General features: G+C 31.7%; 1 protein-coding gene across 18 annotated transcripts in view; it reads right to left on the bottom strand.

Annotated features, from left to right (window-relative positions):
- Positions 1-4,321: 4,321 nt before the first annotated feature.
- LOC139500935 (nephrocystin-4-like) overlaps positions 4,322-24,666 on the bottom strand; it is a 66,703-nt gene continuing 46,358 nt past the window's right edge. For 7 of the 18 annotated variants that reach the window (XM_071289839.1, XM_071289845.1, XM_071289849.1 and 4 more), the window contains 16 exons: positions 24,365-24,456; positions 23,745-23,933; positions 23,340-23,432; positions 21,769-21,883; positions 20,919-21,062; positions 20,042-20,246; positions 19,703-19,729; positions 13,180-13,263; positions 12,235-12,443; positions 10,180-10,406; positions 9,560-9,749; positions 8,727-8,804; positions 7,966-8,119; positions 7,369-7,484; positions 6,619-6,785; positions 4,322-5,886 (listed from right to left, as the gene is read on the bottom strand). In XM_071289839.1, coding sequence (XP_071145940.1) covers positions 5,364-5,886; positions 6,619-6,785; positions 7,369-7,484; positions 7,966-8,119; positions 8,727-8,804; positions 9,560-9,749; positions 10,180-10,406; positions 12,235-12,443; positions 13,180-13,263; positions 19,703-19,729; positions 20,042-20,246; positions 20,919-21,062; positions 21,769-21,883; positions 23,340-23,432; positions 23,745-23,933; positions 24,365-24,456 — 2,613 coding nt within the window. In that variant the 3' untranslated portion in view covers positions 4,322-5,363. The remainder of the gene's footprint in view (positions 5,887-6,618; positions 6,786-7,368; positions 7,485-7,965; positions 8,120-8,726; positions 8,805-9,559; positions 9,750-10,179; positions 10,407-12,234; positions 12,444-13,179; positions 13,264-19,702; positions 19,730-20,041; positions 20,247-20,918; positions 21,063-21,768; positions 21,884-23,339; positions 23,433-23,744; positions 23,934-24,364; positions 24,457-24,666) is intronic. The other 11 variants (XM_071289842.1, XM_071289851.1, XM_071289843.1 and 8 more) reach the window with 2 other exon arrangements.

The following is a 24,666-nucleotide window of genomic DNA, read 5'->3' as shown; positions in this document are numbered from 1 at the left end:
TCAAAATAAAGAAAAATATCTCCTTCATAAATAGCTCTGATTGTTTGCCTGACATTGGCTTTACGTTATGTCTTTTTTTGTTTGTTATTAGCACTTTTTATTTAATAAATTTTAGATTGATCAAAAATGTGGGCCTCGATACCCCTGCCTATGACCTGTTCCTGAGGGTATCAACAGTTTAATGGCTAGTACTTCGGTAATGGTATGAAATTAAGATATTGTGTAATTAAATTTGGCTTTTATAAAATTTTATAATAGTTCGTTTCTATGTATGTTGGTGTTTGTTTTTGTTGCACTTCAGTGTTCCTGTTGTTCCTTTGTTTTCCTCTTATAGTTGATGTGTTTGCTTCGGTTTTAGTTTATAACCCGAAGTTGTTTTCTTTCAATCAAAACAACTTTTGAATACTGGTATGCTACGTGTGCCTGTATTGAGATTGTTCAATTATTTTGGCCTCAATCATCACTGAAGAAACCTTTCTTGTCGAAATACGTATCTGATCGAACATTTGGTACCGTTAATTGTATTGCTACAACTTGGTCGATACCTCTGCTGGTGTACTGTAAGTCGCTGATGGTATATATATCAAGCTTAGTAGCTAGAATTGACATGGTAATGACATGAAAATATGGATATGTAAATGAAATTCGCTCTCATAAAATTTAGGAAATATTTTATTTATAAGGAATTTATTTTCCTAATACAAAGCTCTATGTTTTTTGTTTGGTTGTTCACACATTGTTGTCAATGTGATGCAGTTTTGTGCTACTGTAATACAATTAAAATGTTTAGCTAGCTTTAAAACCAGGTTAAATCCATCATAATTTCTATATATTTTTTTTTATACCAAGTCATGAATGCAACAGTTGTTATTCATTCGTTTGATGTGTTTGAGCTTCTGATTTAGTCATTTGATTAGGGACTCTTTAGTTTTGAATTTTCCTCAGATTGGTATTTTTGTGATTTTACTTTTTGTCCTTTTCTGTTTGTAAACTAATCATCTTTTTAATAAGTTTCAGATATTTTCGCATTGAGCATCAATGAAGAGGCATGTTTTGTAATGCACATCTGGTGAACATCAAAATGGTTCTGTCAATCGTATTACTACCACTGGGTCGATATTTCTGCTAACAGGCCTCGAGTATATCACCAGCCCGGTAGATAATACTTCAGTACTAGCATGAAATAAGGAAGTTGTGTAAATAAAATTTGCTGTCACAAAATTTTGGGTTTTGAAATTATTATTTATATTAAGGATTATCTCTTTCTCTCGTGTAAGGCCATGGTTCATTGCCGGACAATAATAGAAAAGATACTAAGGATTCACATATAAAAATACAAAAAAAAAACTCACTGTTAAGGTTCAGAAGTTTACCAAAATACGAAATACATGTGATCTATATATAAAAATTAAGGTCAACGTTTACAAACGTATATTGTGGCTAGAAAACCTATATTAACTATAGGCTCTAAAGAACCTGGGTTCGCTCACCTTGGTATATGTGCATATTAAACAAAGGACACAGATGGATTCATGAAAAAATAGTTTTTTGGTGATGGTGATTTGCTTGTAGATCATACTTTACTGATCATTTTTGCTGCTTACAATTATCTCTATCAATAATGAACTTGGCTTAGTAGTTACATTGGAAAATATTTTGAAAATTATTAAAAATTGACTATAAAAGGCAATATTTCTTTTTGGGTCAAATGACCATTTTGGTCACGATGACTTATTTTAGATCTTACTTTGCTGTACATTATTTCTGTTTACAGTTTATCTTTATAATAATATTCAAGATAATAACCAAACGCTGCAAAATTTTCTTAAAATTACCAATTTAGGGGCAGCAACCCAACAATGGGTTGCCTGAATGGTCTGAAAATTTCAGGGCAGATAGATCTTGACCTAATAAACAATTTTCTCTTTTTCAGATTTGCTCTGGACGCTTTGGTTTTAGAGATATAAGCCATAAGCTGGGTCACCGGACACATTTTTTAAACTAGATACCCCAATGATGATTGTGGCTAAGTTTGGTTTAATTTGGCCCAGTAGTTTCAGAGTAGAAGATTTTTGTTAAAGTTTACTATGACAGACGATGAAAACGAGGGATGCTATATCTTTGGGCCTGGTGAGCTGAAAATGTGTTCACGATTTCTGAAAATTTACCAAAATTGAAAATAGAAGAGTAATTGAAATTATAGAGTCCTTTTGATAACAAATTATTTTGTGTCAAAGTAAAAATCCTATCATTTACCAAAGTATGTGGTTAATGCATTTGCAATCATTATTATTCAATGGAACTTTAAGAACTTCATCAATATTAGAACTGCAGCATTATGAAATGCAACTGGTCAATGTCTAAGTAGTTACATTTCCAAGAATATGTGATGTGATTTTATCAGTTACTTTTTTTCTGACGGACTTCCATGAAATGTATCAAAATTATTTTCCCCTATCTTTAAATCCAAGGACATATATGTCTCAAATAACAAAACAATATTCTGTCCCCTTATAACTTGAGTTTGAGCAACACATCTAGTTTTTTATGTTGTGTTTTATGTATTGTCTGTCCGTCTTTTTCCTTTTTAGCCTAGGCATTTATTTTCGATATGAGGTTGAATGTCAATTTAGTATCTTTTAACTGGACATATATATATTACAGTTAATTGCTATTAATAAGTATTGCAATATGCATTTTGTTTAAATTAATTATCAGTATTTAGTTCTGATATAATCTTAAATCAATCCTAATTCTATCTCACTTTGATAGTTTTTCATATGTGACGTCATGCTGTTTCTAAATTTCATAAATTCAAATGTGGCATAACGTTTGTACCTTTTCGCCATCGTATGTGACGTCACATTTTTGTAATTACGTTGACGCCTGGACTGATTCGGGTGGGTCTATTCTGTGTTAAACTTTAATAGCATTATGTATTCGGGTTTAGTTTTCTGTAATTAGTTAATATTTCAGTTTCATTATGTATATCTCTTTCATATTCATTTGTTAAAATTTACTGTTTGCAATTGCATGAATTGTTCTATATAATAAGGATGTTCTTATCCCGGGCATAAAAACAATGCCGTATTTGGCAAAACCTTTTCAACTTTTGATCTTCAGTGCTGTACAACTTTGTACCTTTTTCACTTTCGATCTTTTATATCTGGGCGTTATGTATTCGGGTTTAGTTTTCTGTAATTAGTTAATACTTCAGTTTCTTTATGTATATCTCTTTCATATTCATTTGATAAAATTTACTGTTTGCAATAGCATGAATTGTTCTATATAATAAAAATGTTCTTATCCCGGGCATAAAAACAAAGCCGTATTTGGCGAAACCTTTTCAACTTTTTATCTCCAGTGCTGTACAACTTTGTACTTTTTTCACTTTCGATCTTTTATATCTGGGCGTCACTTGTAAGTCCTGTGTGGACAAGGCGCGTTTTTGGCGTATTGAATTTTAAACCTGATGCTTTTTGTTATCTATTAATCATGTTTTTCTTTGTCTGATATGTTCTCCTATTTATTTGTATTGTAGTCCTGTAATATTATGTTGTCATTTCAATGTTATATTTAACTTTGCCATTAAAGTGCGAGGTTTGGCATGCCACAAAACCAGGTTCAACCCACCACTTTTATTCCCCTTTAAAAGTGTCCTGTACCAAGTCAGGAAGATGGCCATTGTTATATTATTGTTCATTTCTGTGTGTGTTGCATTTTAACGTTGAGTCGTTTGTGTTTTCTCTTATTTTTGAGATATTGAGATCAGACGTGGCACGGTACTTGTCTATCCCATATTCATGTATTTGGTTTTCTTGTTATATTTGTTATTCTCGTGGTGTTTTGTCTGATGCTTGGTCCGTTTCGGTGTTATGTCGTTGTTCTCCTCTTATATTTAATGTGTTTCCCTCGGTTTTAGTTTGTTACCCCGATTTTGTTTTTTGTCCCTGGATTTATGAGTTTTGAACAGCGGTATACTACTGTTGCCTTTATTTAACATAACTTTCAAGTAGAAGAAGAAACAATAAATCGGCTGAACTTCATTGAAGGGACCAAAAAAGATATTTAAAAGCATTTATTTTGATGCTTTACTCATATCTATATATATATATAGAAGGGGGGATAATTTCTATTGTGTATTTTTCAAATGTCTTCATAGCACTTTATGTTTTCTTTGATGTTCCTTGATAATCTGAAGACTTGTACATGATCATTCAATGTTAGGTCTCGGTTCAAATGCTTACCAATTTTTTGATAAAGAGATACACGAAAGAGACGAGATCTGGAACTTAGTGCACATCAACAAATGAAATAAACATAATTTTTAAACATTTTATTTTATTTTGACATTCTTAGTCATCACAATAAATATATTTTAATTTCATCTACATATATCATAAATAAATATAAATATCACAGTTTGCTTGTTGGCAGTCAGACCTGTAAAAGTTAAGTTACAAAAAATGAATGATATGAAATATTTCCTTCAATGTTCTGAAATTGTTTCAATCTTCCAATTTTGAAGCAGATAATATAAGACATATTAACCTCTATATTCTCCAATTAGTGATAATTTAAACAAAAGTTACTTCTGGAATGCTACCAGTACTCATTAAAATTGATATTTTACAAATAAATAAAAAAATAAAGACAACTGCTAACAAATCATTCCATATTTAAAAGTCTACTTTCCCAATTTCCTAGCTCACAGTTGTAGTTGGCAACATACACATACAACTTAACTATTCACATAACAACAGATTCAAACTCAAAACTCTTGATCATTCTCAAAACTGTTGCACAAATTATTTAAAATTGGTTCTAAAGGTGTTCATTCTACTGCTTGTAACAATATATATATATATATATAAATATCTCATTTGATGAACAGAATAATTGAAAATTCTAACTGCACCATTTGAATTGAAATTTTTCTTAAATGTTTATGTTTTCGAAACCAAAAAATTACTGTAATTTAATACTTCTACATTGTTTACACAGGGAGTTTGGTTTATTAGAAAAGAGAGTGGGTATTACGTAAGATATTACAAAAGCAGCCTGTTTTTTTTTCTTTTTTCCCCCATCTTTTTGAATTACAGCTTTATATAAAAATATAGTCATGACTAATAAAAACACAATGTGACATATGATACATCATTACTATTAAAACCTAACACTGGTTTAATTTAGAAAAGGCATATCTATTAAAAATATATTTCAAGTTCATCAAGTTGTTTTAGGCACTTGTAAAAGTAAGAGATCTAGTAAGTTTCTATGACAACAGAGCATTATTAGCAAAAATCTAAACAACCTATAAATTAATTTGATACTATACATCTGAGAAACCATAAGAATGCCCTTTAACTATAAGTAGCATTTATTTTAAATGTCTCCTCGTTTTTGTCATCCTCATCATTAATAAACACCATCACCTCAGATGCTCCAGTTTTCATCACTGGGGCAAAGCGTAATCCTATTGTGTGTTCTGCTCCACCTTCAACTTCAATTCGTGTTTCTTTAAACTGTAACAATTCCGGCTCATTTGTGAGTAGGATAAATGTCTTTTTGTGGGGGTAGGGATTTGTATAAGTTATTCTCTTGCTACTTCCCTTTCCTCCTCCCACGGGTAATGAAAGATCAAACACCCGTGAAATCATCGGAGATCGACAGGTGACACAAATCAACCAGTTTCTAATCAATTGGTGGTATTCAATATCTACGACATTTAGATGGAAGATTTTAATGCCCTCGTTCAATGGACGGACTGCTACACTGAGTTCATGGACGGCACCGGCAGCTAACATAAATTGTTCATTTGGATACAGCTGCATTTCTTGATCGTTAGACGAAAAACATCTAACAAGACGAGATGACTGTGTTCCCCTGAAATAGAAAAAAATATATAGAGTATCAAAATTTATATATCACAAAAGTATAAAGCACGAGTTGACCTGTATAAAAATGTTCGATAAATTCATAACCCTCTGGATGTATCATGAATAATCATGATTTTTAAGGCTTTGGCACACACATAAGCATCTATAACATCAAAATACTAACACTTTGAAAGTTTGCACTAGACTGAATTTGGTCCAAATTGGATAAATTCTAACAAATAATTGGTAGGGTAATACATAAAAGGTAAGAAGATGTGGTATGAGTCCCAATGAGACAACTCTCTACAAGAGACCAAATGATGTAGCATGCATTGAGTATTTAAACATGTTGAATTTCACTTATTCAATATGATTGGTTCTATTAGACTTAAAGTAACAAATAATAGTTCCAGAATATTACATTCAAATCCAATGACTGAAACAAACAGGTCAATGTTTGAAAGCAGTTTTGTTGTTAATCTTTACCATGTAACAATGTGGCACAAGGCAATCATACCAGATATGGTTCAGCAAATACTTTCCAAGGTTTTAATTTTTTATTCAATTCTTTAAGGGATACAACTTTGTTTTTGTCATTTTTTGCCTTCCATTTACATTTGAAAATATAATCCTTTTAATTGTTTCAAATCTGTGAATCTTCATTCTTTAAGTCTTACCCTCACCCATCCCCACTCCCCTCCCCCCAAAAGTGGCATAACACTTTTCTTTTATTACTAACCTGAGTAGTAATGAGAATCTTGAAGTTTGTCCCTCCACACAGGACACATCGACTCTCTGTAGAGAATGGGCGTAGACTTGCCAAACCTGAATAGGCTTGGACATAAAGGCATCAGTGAAAATGGCTATATAAAATCTCTTAATCTGGGGAGAAGCACCCATTGCTACCTGTAAAATATCATAAGATAAAGATAATTGTATGAACAAGACAATTCAATATCCTTTATACTGTAAATTCTTAATCATTTAAAGAGAAGCACCCATTGCTACCTACAAATATCATAAGATAAACATAATTGTATGAACAAGACAATTCAATATCCTTTATACTGTAAATTCTTAATCATTTAAAGAGAAGCACCCATTGCTAACTGAACAAATATTACAGGTATGAGAAAACTGCTAAGAATTTTATTAATAATTCAATTCAATATCTATAACATCTATTATATCTAAATCCCTATCAATGAACATTTTAATAAAATACTTCATTTGCATTCTTCTGGAAAAATCTTAGAATATGTGCAATATTTGTTTTATAATTAGATGTTGTCAACTTTTTAAACAGAATAATGAAACATATTATAATGCTATAACTATGGAGATATACACAATCAACAGAGAATAAAAACATGTAAAGAATATCTTTATTTGAATTTAAATCATATCCAAATTTTCTTGTGGTTTTGATTTTCTGCAGTTCCCGTCTAAATATAGACATGCCAAAATATAGATGTGATCTATAGTATACCTTTAGATACACATCAAGTGGCTCTCCTGGTTGTGTAGCTTTACATTCTGTTATTATATTAGGATCACTGCATCTTACAAAAAGCTGATTCAGTCCTCGACCTCCTACAGGCACTCCTAAATATATATATATCATAAGACTACAGTTTGTGATAAAATAAAAAAACAGGTTAGCAGGAGGGTTAGTCGCCACCAAACATGTTTAACCCTGCAACATTCTGAATGTGTCTGTCCCACGTCAGGAGCCTGCAATACAATAGTGATTGTAGTTTGTTGCTGTGTTTCATATTTGTTTTTTTCTTTGTACATAAATGAGGACGTTAGTTTTTTCTTTTGAGTTATTGAACATTTGTCATTTCAGGGCCTTTTGTAGCTGTGCGGTATAGGTTTACTAATTGTAGACAGCTAGAAGGTTACTTACAATTGCTTACTGCTATGTTATTTGAACTTTGGTGGAGAGTTGTCTCCTTGGAAATCATACCACATCTTCTTATTATAATATTCACAAAAGACCCGAGGCTTTGTTGTTATAATCGAGATACGTTAGCTCGACCAAATGAAAACACAAAACTACTTCAAATCATCACTATAATCTTACCAGGTAAGGAGTCCATTGGTATTCTAATGGACCTCTTAAGGAATGTCTGTTCTGGACTATGGAATCTAAAGGTCTGGTCTATAACATGAGGTATAGGTTGGACCTTTAATGACATGATAGATACAGACTTGCCATCTTCTCCATTAAAATGGACCTACAAAATACAAATAATAGGTAATCAAATTTTAATAATACAGGCCTATCGAAAACAAATATATTGCTTCAGAAGGTTTGAAAATAAAAAAAAAGTCTAAAATTGAACTCATATTCTTAAAATTAGTAATCAAGAAATAAAACTGAGTACTGTGAAATTAAGCACATCTTTGAAAAGTAATTGCTGTGGTTGTTTTAATATTATATCTTAATATTTTTGGCTGGTTTGGTAATTTGCAGTTGATTGCAGATTATTGAAAGTCTCAATTTAAACTGTTTACAGGACTATATGCTCCTGCCACTAAAATAATTATCATTTCAAATATTGAAAATGTGATAAATTAGTTTGTAATGCTAGTTGTGTAAGTAGCTAGGTCAAAATGAAAGCATATGATAATAACAGTGTTGATTGATGTATTGTATTTAAAGTGTGTTTTAATGATAGTTTACTTCAGACCATGTACATCTGAAAAACTTAGAAATGTAATTTGTTTATTAAAGAAATGTCTTTGAAATGGTCAAGTACATTTATGGAAAAAAGATAAGAAAGCATTTTTTTCATAACAATATAGATTGATTGATTGATAACAATATATTTAAATAAATACCCTAATCAGACTTTCTTTCAAAGTATCCTCTGATTTTTCAATCTTCTTTTCACTTTTTTTGAATGGATCAACTGGTCCCTGAATAAAATAATAGAAATTAGAAGTCAAACATACATGCAATATATATATATATATACTTTTATACTAAAGAAAGTTCAAATTGGAACATATAAAGCGCAAAGATGGAAAACATAAGACATGAAATGAATAAACAGCTGTCCCATGAGCGCATTAAAAGAATAAAGTTCAATAACTTCTCGATGTCATATCATCAGAAAATCAAGACAAACCAAAAGGAGGTTATCTGAATAGATATAAACCAGTCACCAAAGTTTCATGATAACTGCTCAAAGCACTTTAAAGATATTGTCAGAAAAAAACAGTATACGAGAATTATGTCCAGTAAATGGAAGTATGATAAACGGCCGTACAAAAAAAAAGAGTTAGATTACAATTTATTTTATGAAAATACAATTATATGATTGTTGAAATAAACTCTACACACATTACTTCAAGGAGAAACCACTGGAAGATAGACAACTCTTGCATTTGAATAAATTATAAAATAAAAAAGGCTTTTACAGAGCTATTGCAGTCAAGCTTCAAACATACATGGCACCTAAGGAATCCACTTTGTATATTGGGTACCAATCTATAGAGGTAATTTGAGAATTTCTTTTACCTTTTCACTAAACAAAACACCCATCCAAAATGAAGATTACAAAGTGCCTTCTCTTGGTACCACATGTTTTTATGGGACTGTCCTTATCCCTAACTTCCCTTCATACTTAAGCCCCCATCTTGGTTCACAACCATCAGCCTAATATACATACCTGTGGATGAACAGTATGATCAGCCTTAAATGACAGATATTTAAATGGTATATACACTGTTTCCTTAGGTCTGAGGAAGATCTCAGCAAACTGAGATTTACTTTGTTTGGTAAACATGCCCTCCTCTAATGGTGACTGTAAACCATTCAATTGTTTGAAGTATCTCCATTCCCTAGCATCTGTGATTACACTGTAAACAGATAGGAAGTTTTTACTGTCATAAAGCACTGCATCTTACATTTATTCATCATCCAATTTATCGTATATACAATAATCATTTGAGTCCTGTAGTGAGAACAGATTCAAAACAATTTACAGGTGGCACACAACTTTTTATTTATTTGGATAACTGAGTATGTAATCTTTGATCCATTGTTGAATTCTTTGCAAACTAAAATAGACTTTTTAAATATTTACCTTCAGCTGATGAAGGTTACCCCATAATTGCACGCATACAAATTTTAACAGATACATGATATGTTGAAGTATGCATTTTGACCTCTAGATGATGTCTGTGCTGTTGAACATTTGTCTCATTAGCATATTTCCACATCTTCTTTTATTTACATCATTAATTTCATTAAATAAACAAATTCTACCAATATAACAATAAAACTTACTGTAAATATTTATCATCAAACTCCACAGTAAATGTTTGCTGTACATTGTAGGGATTCTTAAGAACAAACTCAAAGAATTCTGTACTACCGAATGCTGGGTTGATCACATGATCTGTTGTAATAGCCTGACTGAGCATGTTCAAGATTCCGTCCTTCTTACTCTGATTACGGTAAATCTCAAGTGTCTTAAAATCTCTCATCCTCTCCTGCTTCTCAGTTTTATAATTCTGGGAATATTAAAAAATATGTTTTATTACAAAGCAAAACAGTTTTTTTCACCATGTTCAGGAAAAACATGTTTGTGTGAAATAGACTGTTTTTTAATAGGTTACCAATTTTGCATGTTGTCATATAACATCACTGTCTAAGATTTTAGAGAGGGTTGAGCTTTTACAAATATGTTTAACTCCATCACATTTTCTAAGTGCCTACCCAAGTTAGGAGCCTGTAATCTAGTGGTTGTAGTTGGTAGCTGTTTTTTATTTATCGCTAACAAATTACAGAAAGCTCTTAATAGACATTTCTGAGAAAAATGTGACAATAACTTAATGGTACAGATGGACAGAGAAAAACAGAGCAGTGGACAGAGATAAAGTAGCTTATCGTCCTTCCCCCCGTCTATATCACCCTGCTCAGTTGCTCCATAATACTAGTCATGCGCGTAGCTACGTTTACGTCAAAACGCCCGGGCGTACACTTGAATTTTGATAAAAGATATAAAATAAAAAGAACAGGAAAAAACACATCAGTCATGCAATTCTTTCTTCATTTGCTTGTAATTTCGACTGAAAGTAATAAACTTTCCCTATTTCAACCAAATGTTATCAAATTATATTTTTGTTCATTTTCTGTCAAAGTCTGAAATATGTGAATTTCAATCACTTTGCTTTTCTTTAAAGCAATATATTATCTCCTGAAATTCGATATGTGGTTTGCCTTATTTTTCGAGCCTGTGACAAACGTGTCGCAAAAGTGAGAAATATATATATAGCGATTCTAAACGTCGGCCACGTCAATCATAATATAAGGTTCAGTAAGGGGTAAACAAATATATCAATAACTTTGTCATTCCTTCATGAAATTTTATGGAAGTTGGACCGAAACTGTTGATGATAAAATGAGTATCCAGAGGATTATGATGAAATGATGTCTATTTATTATCTCGTATTTTACCGATAATATGAATTTCTTAGCAAAATTTTGAAAGTTTTTTTTCTTTCATTTTTCAGTATTATATTTACTATATTCACAGACATACTTTTATTCCGCAATTAACAGACCGTCCGGAATTTAAGTTCACATGATAAATTTATAAACCTTCATATGTTGTCATGAAACTTGACCAGTTCAAGAAAATATAGGTCTTATCAAGCTGTGGCGGAAAGCAATCCCAGGCGTGAACCAGGGTTTCGCAGAACACTTTACGAATTCTAATAGTGCGCCTTAACATTTCTGAAAATTAAGTATACATTTCAATGTTCATTAAATAACATGTTTGTACATAAAAAGGTGTTTTTGTCGATTAATTGTTTTACGCCATGGTAACTTTAATTTGATAATAAACGTATTTAAAAGTAACTGCTTTGGACATTTTCTATAAAACCAATGACCATTAGATTCCAAATTAACACAATCATGACAATGAATGAATTAAACATAAAACAGTTTTAGATTCTTAATAGCAATGGTATCTTATATTCGATATCTCGCCCCTCCCTTCCAACTTCTATCAGCAGATGCTATGAAATGAAACCGCTTGGAACCCTCAGAATCCCTCGCCGAGATTATGGCGTACACGTAAAAATGACCTAGCTACGCCACTGCTAGTATCATAACTTTGAGATAAAAGCAGGCATGGACAGAAAGAAACAGAGCAGTTGACAGAGATAAAGCAGCATACCACCCTCTTCAGTAGCCAAGGGGTATAATAAAATGCCATAAATATCAAGTAAGATTTCATTTTGGTCAATCTGCCAAATGTGAAGGAGAAATTAGCACTTAAATGTTACACATAATGATATTTCAAAATTATAACAACATAATTAAATCTTTTACCATAATAGTATTAAACTTATTATCTATTCCTTCCTTCTGTCTGACAGCCTCCATACGTGATAACTTCCTCAGTTTCTCTGAGTCTCCCTCACGGTTATTGTCCCTCTCAGGTATAACTTGGTCCTGATGTGAGTGAAGCAGGGCAGCTACTTCTCTGTTACTTTCTGTGATGTGATGGGCTCGAGCTACCTTCTTCTTTGGAGTAATACCTTAACAGGAAAAATAAAACTTTCTAAACATATGTTGTTATTAGAAAATTTGTGCAGAGTAACAAAGTATTCTATCAATTAGTTATATAGCTAAAAGTTTGATTCCTCTTATCACCTTTTGACCCTTTACTGACGTTAAAAATACACCTGTGGTTTCATCATATATTTTCTATAATTACACCTTATCTTATGGAGAAGAGGGAACTAAGTTGAAAAACTTGTGTCGAATCCATTTGTTTTGAACAATAAAATATGTTTAAACTAAACCTTATCTTAGAATGCTAGATTTTGATTGGTTGATAGCCAGTGTATTTTTCACCAATTTACTTTTATTTAATGAATATTGTTCATTTTTTTAATGGCGCCCAGGTATATGGAAAGGATATGCCTTTTTTACCCTCTCTGCCGTGGTTTTTGCCAAAAAATACTCTATCCGACTCGACGCTTGTAACATCATGATCATCAATGCGTTTATATGTTAACATTCGGTGTAATTAAACAGATATATCATGTTAAGGAGGGGTATTTACAAAAAAATACCAGTCTTGAGAATGAATTTCCGTCGGGTTTTGGCTCAGGAAATTTACCATTCTCTCGACTGGTATTTTTTGCAAATGTTTACCAGTATAATCAGTATTTAGATTGTATTTACCTGTATAATCAGTATTTATATTGTATTTACCTGTATAATTGATACTTAGAGTGTATTTACCTGTATAATTACTAGTGTATTTACCTGTATAATTAGTATTTAGACTGCCACCAGGATAGGCAATGTTACCTGCTGTATTTGAAATGACTTTGGCAGACTTAGTGGACACTGTAAATAATATATAGAGAGAGACTAGCTACAAGATTATAGAGAACTATACTACATTTAGATATTACATTCTGCCATAGATTATATGGGCCATTTCAAAAACAATGAGGATTTTTACTTTTTGTGGTATATTTCTATATTAGTTAAGTTTAGAATTATAACTCAGGTGTTATAAAATGCAGGATAGTCAGGGCTAGCTTGCTGCCAAGTTTCATGAAGATATCTCAAACCATTTCAGAGAAATGTTTTAAAAACAGGCCATTTTTGTCAGGAGTGTGACGCTTTTAGCGTGACATTTAAAAAATTTAGAAATTTTCAAAGTAGTATTGAAAAAAGTGGATCGTTTTTATGCTACACTGAAATATTTCTGGTAGTTGCTACATTATTAGTCTTAAATATTTTTGTAATTTTGTCCAATAAAATTTTAAAATAAGTAAACACTGACCTTTATTGTAAAGGTATGTACAAAAAATAAAGTCTGTCAAAAAATGACACTTTTAAAATTAAAGCTTCCTTGTAACCATGTTTTAAAGTCCAATAATGTCAGTATGTGAAATAAGTTTGTATTGGTATATAAGCACTATAATTAAGGGTATGTTGGTGCTCTAAATCACATATTTTATTGTTTTAATAGACACCAAAGAGAGGCACCCAAAAATGTCAGGAGTGTGACAACTGTCTTTAAACATCTACCAAAGAATACATATGACTTAAATATTTTCTTCTTCTTTATTTTTCAGAAGTGGCTATTCCAAAGAGAAGAAAAAAATTTATTACAACTGTGATATGTTTATATCATAGATGTGGGAGTGCATTATATATGTCAGGAGTGTGACGCTTTTTTTAAGGCATTTTCTGTCAATTCATAATTTCACAAGGACAAGTCCCACAAGTTTCTTTGTGTTAAAAATGTTAAAACCAAGTTATATTCCTATCATTTACCTCTTAAATGTGTTATTTATCATGATTGTTTTGGCACAATAAGTTTTTATTAGTCATTTTTCTATTTTTTGTGCACAGTATTGCAACTTTATCAAAGGAAATAAGTGTGTACAACTATAATATCATATAGGAAAGTGAGGAAATGAATTTTGTACAAAATAGAACAATTATTTTGATTTAAAATGGTGTATTTAAAGAAGTTTCAAGGATTAACCATTCAGATGTAATTCGTCACACTCCTGACATGAATTTAACAATTTAAGAAAAATATGAAAATTAGCTTTATTTTTAGGACAGATAGTTGAAAGACAGCTAGTAAAATAAAGAAACTTTTGGTAAATCTTCCATTCCTTAAAATATCCACTAGACTTTCTGACATAAGCCAGGCAAAATTCTCTAGAAGAAATGATTCAAAGAAAAAGACTTGGGAAGAGAGAACCCGCAAATACTGGCTAAATATAAAATTGAAAAATGATCAGAGGAAGTTGGACAATCTTAAACAAAATAAAAAACTACAAAACCAAGCTAACAAAAAAAGGCTTAAAGAAAGAAGAACTTTGAATTTCAAATTTTATAAACAATATAAAGAAAAACAAAGGCAGTGGCAGAGAAACAGTAGAAAAAAAGGAAGAAAGATAACTAGAGGCTCTAAAGAGCCTGTGTCGCTCACCTTGGTATATGTGAATATTAAACAAAGGACGCAGATAGATTCATGAAAAATTGTGTTTTGGTGATGGTGAAGTGTTTGTACATCTTACTTTACTGAACATTCTTGCTGCTTACAATTATCTTTATCTATAATGAACTTGGCCAAGTAGTTTCAGTGGAAAATGTTAGTAAAAATTTACAAATTTTATGAAAATTTTAAAAAATTGACTATAAAGGACAATAACTCCTTAGTGGGTCAATTGACCATTTCAGTCACGTTGACTTATTTGTAAATCTTACTTTGCTGAACATTATTGCTGTTTACAGATTATCTCTATCTATAATAGTATTCAAGATAATAACAAAAAACAGCAAAATTTCCTTAAAATTACCAATTCAGGGGCAGCAACCTAACAACCAGTTATCCAATTCATCTGAAAATTTTAGAGCAGATAGATCTGGACTTGATAAACAATTTCTTCCACTGTCAGATTTGCTCTAAATGCTTTGGTTTTTAAGTTATAAGCCCAAAACTGCATTTTACCCCTATGTTCTATTTTTAGCCATGGCGGCCATCTTGGTTGGTTGGCTGGGTCACTGGACACAATTTTTAAACTAGATACCCCAATGATGATTGTGGCCAAGTTTGCTTTTATTTGGCCCAGTAGTTTCAGAGGAGAAGATTTTTGTAAAATATAACTAAGGTTTACGAAAAAAATGGTTAAAAATTGACTATAAAGGACAATAACTCCTAAAGGGGTCAACTGACCATTTTGGACCTGTTGACTTATTTGTAAATCTTACTTTGCTAAACATTTTTTTTATTTACAGTTTATCTCTATCTATAATAATATTCAAGAAAATAACCAAAAATAGCAAAAATTTCCTTAAAATGACCAATTCAGGGGCAGCAACCTAACAAAGGGTTGTCCGATTCATCTGAAAATTTCAGGACAGTTAGATCTTGACCTAATAAACAACTTTTATCCTTGTCAGATTTGCTCTAATTGCTTTAGTTTTTGAGTTATAAGCCAAAAACTGCATTTTACCCCTATGTTCTATTTTTAGCCATGGTGGCCATCTTGGTTGGTTGTGCGGGTCAACGGACACAATTTTTAAACTAGATACCCTAATTATGATTTTGGCCATATTTGGTTAAATTTGGCCCAGTAGTTTCAGAGGAGAAGATTTTTGTAAAAGATAACTAAGATTTACGAAAAATGGTTAAAAATTGACTTTAAAGGGCAATAACTCCTAAAGGGGTCAACTGACCATTTTGGACCTGCTGACTTATTTGTAAATCTTACTTTGTTTAACATTTTTTCTCTTTACAGTTTATCTCTATCTATAATAATATTCTAGATAATAACCAAAAACAGCAAAAATTTTCTTAAAATGACCAATTCAGGGGCAGCAACCTAACAACGGGTTGTCCGATTCATCTGAAAATTTTAGGGCAGTTAGATCTTGACCTGATAAACAATTTTACCCCTGTCAGATTTGCTCTAAATGCTTTGGTTTTTTAGTTATAAGCCAAAAACTGCATTTTACCCCCATGTTCTATTTTTAGCCATGGCGGCCATCTTGGTTGGTTGGCGGGGTCACCGAACACAATTTTTAAACTAGATACCCCAATGATGATTGTAACCAAGTTTGGTTGAAATTAGCCCAGTAGTTTCAGAGGAGAAGATTTTTGTAAAAGTTAACGACGGACGACGACGACGGACGACGGACGACGGACGACGGACGACGGACGCCGGACGCCGGACGCCAAGTGATGAGAAAAGCTCACTTGGCCCTTCGGGCCAGGTGAGCTAAAAAAGAAGTTGGGTTGAATAAGGACTTAGAATCAAACAAAAACAGCTCAAAAATTCAAATGAGAACAGATCTGTGACTGTGTCAGATTCCAGATCTACAGTGAGAAAACCTGCACAACACACAAGAAAACAACTGCCACAAAACCCAAATGCTTGGACGAGTACTTTGAAACACATCATAAAAAATGCTACACCAAGAAGAAAGGGCCTTCTAGACGAGATCATTCATAAGCATTTGGGTTTTGTGGCAGTTGTTTTCTTGTGTGTTGTGCATCTTTTAATTTCAGATTCAGCCAGTATTTTCGGGTTCTCTCTTTCGAAGATTCTTTCTTTGATTGATTTCTTCTAGAGAATTTTGCCCTGCTTATTTCAGCAAATTTAGTAGATGTTTTAAGGAATGGAAGTTTTACCAAAATTTTCTTCATTTTACGAACTGTCTTTCAATTATCTGTCCTAAAAATAAAGCTAATTTTCATATTTTTCTTAAATTGTTAAATTCATGTCAGGAGTGTGACGAATGGTTAATCCTTGAAACTTCTTTAAATATACCATTTTAAATCAAAATAATTGTTCTATTTTGTACAAAATTCATTACCTCACTTTCCTATATGATATTATAGTTGTACACACTTATTTCCTTTGATGAATTTGCATTACTGTGCACAAAAAATAGAAAAATTACTATTTAAAACTCATTGTGCCAAAACAATCATGATAAATAACACATTTAAGAGGTAAATGATAGGAATATAACTTGGTTTCAACATTTCTAACACAAAGAAACTTGTGGGACTTGTCCTTGTGAAATTATGAATTGACAGAAAATGTCTTAAAAAAAGCGTCACACTCCTGACATATATAATGCACTACCACATCTATGATATAAACATATCACAGTTGTAATAATTTTTTTTCTTCTCTTTGGAATAGCCACTTCTGAAATATAAAGAAGAAGAAAACATTTAAGTCCTATGTATTCTTTGGTAGATGTTTAAAGACAGTTGTCACACTCCTGACATTTTTGGGTGCCTCTCTTTGTATTTTTTTTAAATGGCCCTAAAAAGAAAGTCCTGTTCTATGGCAAAAGATATCAGTAATTGAAATCAATGATATAGCAATGTGTTAAGTGAATTTTGTGAAAGTTTAAAGCATTTTTCAATCTTTGTAACATATGTCAGGAGTGTGACAAAATACTGTCAGAAAATAGAAGGCTTTTTCTACATACAATTACATAAAAACGGTACAATGAAATGACATTTTTCTTTTTGCAAATTATCACAAAAACTCGGGGCTTTCAAAGTTTACTATTTTAACTGAAATATATTAAGATTCTTTTTATTGGCAAAAACTTCAATCACTAGTTATTATTATTTTTTTCAAATTAAGCTATTCAATTTGATTGTTATTATATGATTCAGCAGAAGAGATGGAAATTTTGGTTTTAAAATTTTTCTTTTTCTATTGTCTTTCATTTGGAAAAGGTTTGAGCAATGTTTTCTTAACTGTTTGATTACCAAACTTGTTTATAAGTAGTATGGTTTCTGTTCAAATTTTTTGAGATGTATGTTATCAAAACTTAAGATTATTCAATGTAAAATTGAGAATGGAAATGGGGAATGTGTCAAAGAGACAACAACCCGACCAAATAAAAAACAACAGCAGAGGGTCACCAACAGGTCTTCAATGTAGCGAGAAATTCCCGCACCCGGAGGCGTCTGTTTCATTCTGCCTGAAACTTTGGAATTATAAAATTTAAAGTATCGGTAATAGGGTAAGACAAAATTGAGTTTGAAATTGGACCCCCCATGTCACACTTTTGCCTCATTTTTTTTTAAAATGGCCCATCTGTATTTTAACGCAGCCTTTCTCTTGGACAATATATAACTAAACTTTGTTAAGAAAGATGGTATTATTAAAGTAGAGATAGACGCAAGTAAAACTAAATAGGTCATGAATGACAGATCATTCAAGATATGGTTCAACAAACTGATTCAAAACTGAATTGCTTGTCAAATGATTGAAAGTTTGGATTATCAACTATTAATTGAAATAAGGAATTAGGTAATACTTTTGCAACAATAATGACTATACTATTTCATTAAATAGTAATTGTGCAAATCTAAACTTATCTTTTCTTTTTATTTTTTTACAGAGTGGTGCAGTAAGTTGTCAAAACAGTTTTATTTTTAATTTTACTCCAATTTTGGTTGGATCTTGGTTTTATGTGATATATTTTTATAAGATTTTGACCAAAATAAGCAAACTGTAACTTATAATGGTTTACATTTTACAACTTGTGACTTGGATGGAGAGTTGTCTCAATGGCACTCATTCCACAACTTCTTATACCTGTATCATGGCAAAATAAAGTTTTGCATTTTAAACAAAAATCTTTTTATGGGTCATATACCAACAACTCAATTAATCAGGGTGTGGGTCATGAATGAATTAAGTGACATTTTTTAACAAAATAATGCATTTAAACATGCTATGTGTTGAAAAAGTATATATACATTGTACATTTATTGTGACGATTTTGAGTCTTAACTGAATTCGCTACATAAATATAATCGGTCATCATTTGAAAAGAAAGTTGAATATCCCAAAAGCTGAGCTGACATTTTGCCTGGGTTGAGATATGTTTCTAAAATATTTGTTTTTCTTCCAGTAAACTGAAAAGTCTACTACAAGGCTTTGAATATGGGCCAAAATTTGCATGAAGAAAATGAGACAAGTATACTTTGGGGAGAGGATGGTTTCATATTATGGGATATGATTAAGGTTAAAATGTTGTTAAAATTGGGGAACAAAATATTTTGAGGACCAGGTATGGGATGGGATTGGCAGCTTCATCTTTATAACAAACTGAGACAACATTAGTTTAGAAACAGATGTAAAATAGAGTGAGATACAGATAATTATATACAGTTTAAACTAAAAGATAGAGAAAAATATTTAATATATTAATCTACACAACACTAGACTAATGGATGTAAAAATAACATTATAAATGTAGTAATATAGAGCCTCACCCTGCTGTGTTTTTGTTAACATGCCATCTATAAATGAAATTTAGGATCTAACATTATAGGAACAATATCATGATTCTTTTGGACTGAATGTCTGATTGTTATACCAATTTAACTTGCATTTTCAAATCTGATTTATATTATTTCCATTTCTTAAATCTTTCACACAGTTTATTAAAAATGTCAATACAACATTTGTCTTTTATAAATAGTTGGTGGAAAACTTGTTGGTTGACATTCTCATTGATGTATGAATAACTGTAGCTGATCTGGGAAAGTTAACGCAAGACAACATCACAAATTTACCTTCAATGGTTCAATCATAATAAAATAAATACCAACCCATTAAGTTGGCTTTAGGATCAGAATAATGTCCAACATTAGCAATCCTAAAATGTAGTTTTCCTTTCATCATGGACTGGATCCCTAATGGCTGAGCACCTTGACTCTGGGTACCAGCTATAAGATTGGGGTCATCATATTCCATCATTACTACATCCAGTTCAAAGGTCGACTGAACAGCTTCATGCCCACTTCTACATAAATACTGAAATAGGAATTAAAACTTTAATCAATAGATATCAGGTAATACATGCCACCTCTTATAATAACTTTTAATCAATAGATATCAGGTAATACATGCCACCTCTTATAATAACCTTTAATCAATAGATATCAGGTAATACATGCAACCTCTTATAATAACCTAAATGTCATAACTTTATTCTCTTGTAGTTTTTTTTAATGAACATGCAGAAATTAAAGTATCTTTTTTCCATAGCATGATTTATAGTGTGAGATATTTAACTGAGTTCTGATCCCATTATTTCATTTTTATTCATATTATTTCAATAAATAAAACAGAATAAGTTCTAATGTGGGAACACTGAGCCATTCATCTAAGTAAAGCTTACTTACTCTGAGAAACACTGAAAGAGGGAATTAGTCAGGAGAATCATTAAAGCAAAAACACTCCTTGTGAGGGAATCCAAAGTCTGACAATCAATGGAAACAGTTGAATGCACTGTACGATTTGTAAGTTCTTGTCTGAAAATCTCTATTATGAGCATAACTTCCATGACAGACACAGAAGCAGATCCATCCATATAAATGCCCAAGTCAAGAAATCGTTAAAGTTACCTACCATGAGAGTTAGTGAAGCAGAACCCCCCCCTTATGAATGAATCCCTTAAGTACAGAAATAATTAAAGTTACCTACCATGAGAGGCACTGAAGCAGAGCCAATCCTCATCAGAGAGTCTCCGTCCCATACATCTATATGTAACCTCTGTCTGTATAGATGAGACAAAAGTAAACTGACTTCTCCTATCTTCATCGACATTGGATCCATATAATATTTAACCTAAAAATATCAAATAGATATAGGAAGATGTGGTATGAGTGCCAATGAGACAACTCTCCATCCAAATAACAATTTATAAAAGAAAACCATTAAAGGTCAATGTACGGCCTTCAACACAGAGCCTTGGCTCACAACAACAAGCTATAAAGGGCCCCAAAATTAATAGTGCAAATGCACATATAACTACATGTCAGGTTTTTAATAATATCATATCACCAAAAGATCTATTATCATTTTTATCCTATCCATCAATTATGCTTGAAAAAATAATTATTCAGTCTATTTTCTCTAAACTTTGTAGCATGTAAATCATTGCATTTCTTTAATTTTACGGTCAAAATAATCCCTGTATATCTTTGAAAGTTAATGTTGGATGTTTTTTACTCATTTCTTTATTCAGAGCAAATAAGAGCTTGAAATACTATATCTATCGGTTTAGTTTAGCAATTTCTTCTTTCTATTGATTTAGATCACCTTGTAGATAAATCTTTGCTGCGTTCATAACTGTGGTTTCATGGACTTGAAAAAGTCATTTTAAAGGACATTGAGCTTTTGGTGTATGTTAAATTTTGTGGTAAAAAGTCTACTGATAATATACCATTATATAAATACACATAAATATGCTTTTGTAAAGACACTTTTTTGTTGCTGACCATATGCTGACCTGCAGGTTTAAAAAAAAAATAATAGATAAAAACACTTGTACCTCTAGTCCAGGAGGTCCATTACTAAGGGCTCCATCCTTCTCTAACCTCTGAAGTATAAATGGCATGGACAATGGATCTGAAGACAGGTCATTCTGGGGTTTGGCCAACAACAGTCTGTAACAAAAACATACACATTGTCATTTTTTGGTCTTAGTTAAAATACACCACATGTGCACATTTTGAAATAAATATAAAATACAGCTCTGATAAGATATTTTTTGAAAGTGCTAGAAAGTAAACCAATCTTCTACGTTCATGCTTGTCTATTGTGTATATAAATCTCTCTATGGTATATGAAGCAGATTTTTCTTATAAACGCTTTATATTTGACTGAAAGCAAAAGTTCAGAAACAAGAGGCTGTCACAACGACAGCAAACCGGATTTATTAATATTTATTTGTGTCCTGGCAATATCACAAGAACCATTACTGATGAATGGTGAAAGTGAAAATCGTCAATATCAAATTTGACCTCCATTTTGTCATCAGTATCAACATCTTAAAATTTGAAAAGCTTAGTTTGAATGGTTCATGAGTAAATGCAACAACCTGAATGGAAACACCATTTCACAATCTTTCAAGAACCATAACTCCTGAACGGTAAAAGTCAAAATCGTCATTATTGAACTTGACCTCTAATTTGCCATCAGTAACAACATATAAAAATTTCAAAAGCTTTGGTTGAATGGTTCATGAGAAAATGCACGGACACGACTGGAAACACCATTTTTCAATCTTTCAAGAACCATAACTCCTGAACGGTAAAAGTCAAAATCATCATTATTGAACTTGACCTCTATTTTGTCATCAGTAACAACATATTAAAATTTGGGAAGCTTTGGTAAAACAGTTCATGCGTAAATGCACGGACACGACTGGAAACACCATTTTTCAATCTTTCAAGAACCATAACTCCTGAACGGTAAAGGTCAAAATCGTCATTATTGAACTTGACCTCCATTTTGTCATCAGTAACAACATATTAAAATTTGGGAAGCTTAGGTAGAACAGTTCATGCCTAAATGCACGGACACGACTGGAAACTCCATTTTTCAATCTTTCAAGAACAATAACTCCTGAACGGTAAAAGTCAATAATCCGGTTAAAAATTTAACATTTAGACCAGTTAGCAATTTTACCTTTCTGTATTGACTTTTGGACACAAATAAAACACATTTAAGATATTTTTTATACATGGTATAGCGGGTTATTTTCGCAGGGTGTAAATTTTCGGTTATTTTCGCGGATAGAATAAAATCGCCAATATTAATTCCGCCAATTTAAAAGTACACATCCAAAGGTAAAAGTTTCGAATCCGCCAAATCAGTAACCGCCAAAATATTTCGTATACCTTTTTCAATAAAAATCGTGAAATTTTACACCTGCAAAAATAAGCCGCTATACGGTACTTACATACATGTTAATATATATAAACTATTTACCTTTCTATAGTTAATTGTGGAAATTCTATTATTACCTGTTGACATCTGTAAAACCTACAGACATATCTCACTAACCTTTCTGTGGTGACTTGTGGACACCTGTAAAACCTACAGACATATCTCACTAACCTTTCTGTGGTGACTTGTGGACACCTGTAGAATTGGAAAGTAAAGAACACTGTCCCTGCATGTTTATTCTTCTCTTGGATGTCACTACCATATCTACAATAAAATAGCATATATTTGTATCTGTCTGTACCAAACATTTCTTAAATTACATAACATTTTATAATACACAAACTGTTGAATTTAGTAGTAAAATGTCCCATACAATAATGGAAAAAATGTCACATATTAACAAACAAAGAAATTTAAGACAACCAACTACATTTTATCATTGTGGAGAGTGCTAAGAAGTGTTAATCAATGATTTATAGTTTAACATTTACTTTCAGAGAGCTAAGTAACCTCCCATGTGTTTAATCTGTTTGTACACAGATAAAACCTATGTGAAAATCCCTGCTTCATACTTACTTGGAGAAGGCTAAGAACTGGAAGATAATTTCATTACACTGTAATGTATCTTGTTCCTCTTTGATTAAATCTATCTGTACTGGTACATTAGGATCTATAACTTCTGGTGGCTCCTTATTACGATCCAGAATGGGATGGAAACCAGCTGAGTAAAGCCTGGCATAGGCTGCTCTAGACAGTCCTTGGGCTCTAAAATAAATAAATACATATATGATAAAAAATATCTAAACTTATTTATCAAAAAAATTGTTACACCTCAAGCTAAAATCAAGCAGACTTTGAGCTTTCTACTAAATAAATAACAATAGCCAAGCCTTTAATTTAGCATTGAAAATTAAATGGAAAAAAAACATAATTAAATTTCAATTGTATGCAACAGCTTTTTTTTATAATCTACCAATAATTTTTTCTGAGATGTGAATGATTAATTTCGCTAATAAAAACAGAGAATTGTAGCAATTCATTGTTTCGATCCCTAGTTTTCATGATGCATTCATATAGGGGAAGATTCTCCAACTTTTACATATTTCTTAAGATTTATTTTCCTGTAAATTTTTCTACTTTGGCACGAGAGTTCTGACAAAATATGATACTGAAAATAACTTGATTTCTAATATTACCTGTCTGGCTGTGGAAGAGGCATCATTATAGGAGTATGTGTAGGACGGAAAACCTGCTCACTTATTTCTGGATGAGGGGGTGGTATTGATGGCTGAAAAAAATATATTAAATCATATTACTGATGATATTAAATATCTATCAAAAATTATAAACATAGTATAATATTTGATTTTGACCTTTGAAATCTAACTATAAGAATTATAATGCATTTGTCTCTATGTCATAATGAATAGTTTCTAAAATAACAGACATTGCATCTATGGTTGAAAATGAAATCTACTAATTTTATACTGGTAATAAT

This window comes from Mytilus edulis, chromosome 13 (genome assembly GCF_963676685.1).
Source record: "Mytilus edulis chromosome 13, xbMytEdul2.2, whole genome shotgun sequence".
Taxonomy (NCBI): Eukaryota; Metazoa; Mollusca; class Bivalvia; order Mytilida; family Mytilidae; genus Mytilus; species Mytilus edulis.
This window is presented reverse-complemented; position numbering and strand designations above follow the sequence as displayed.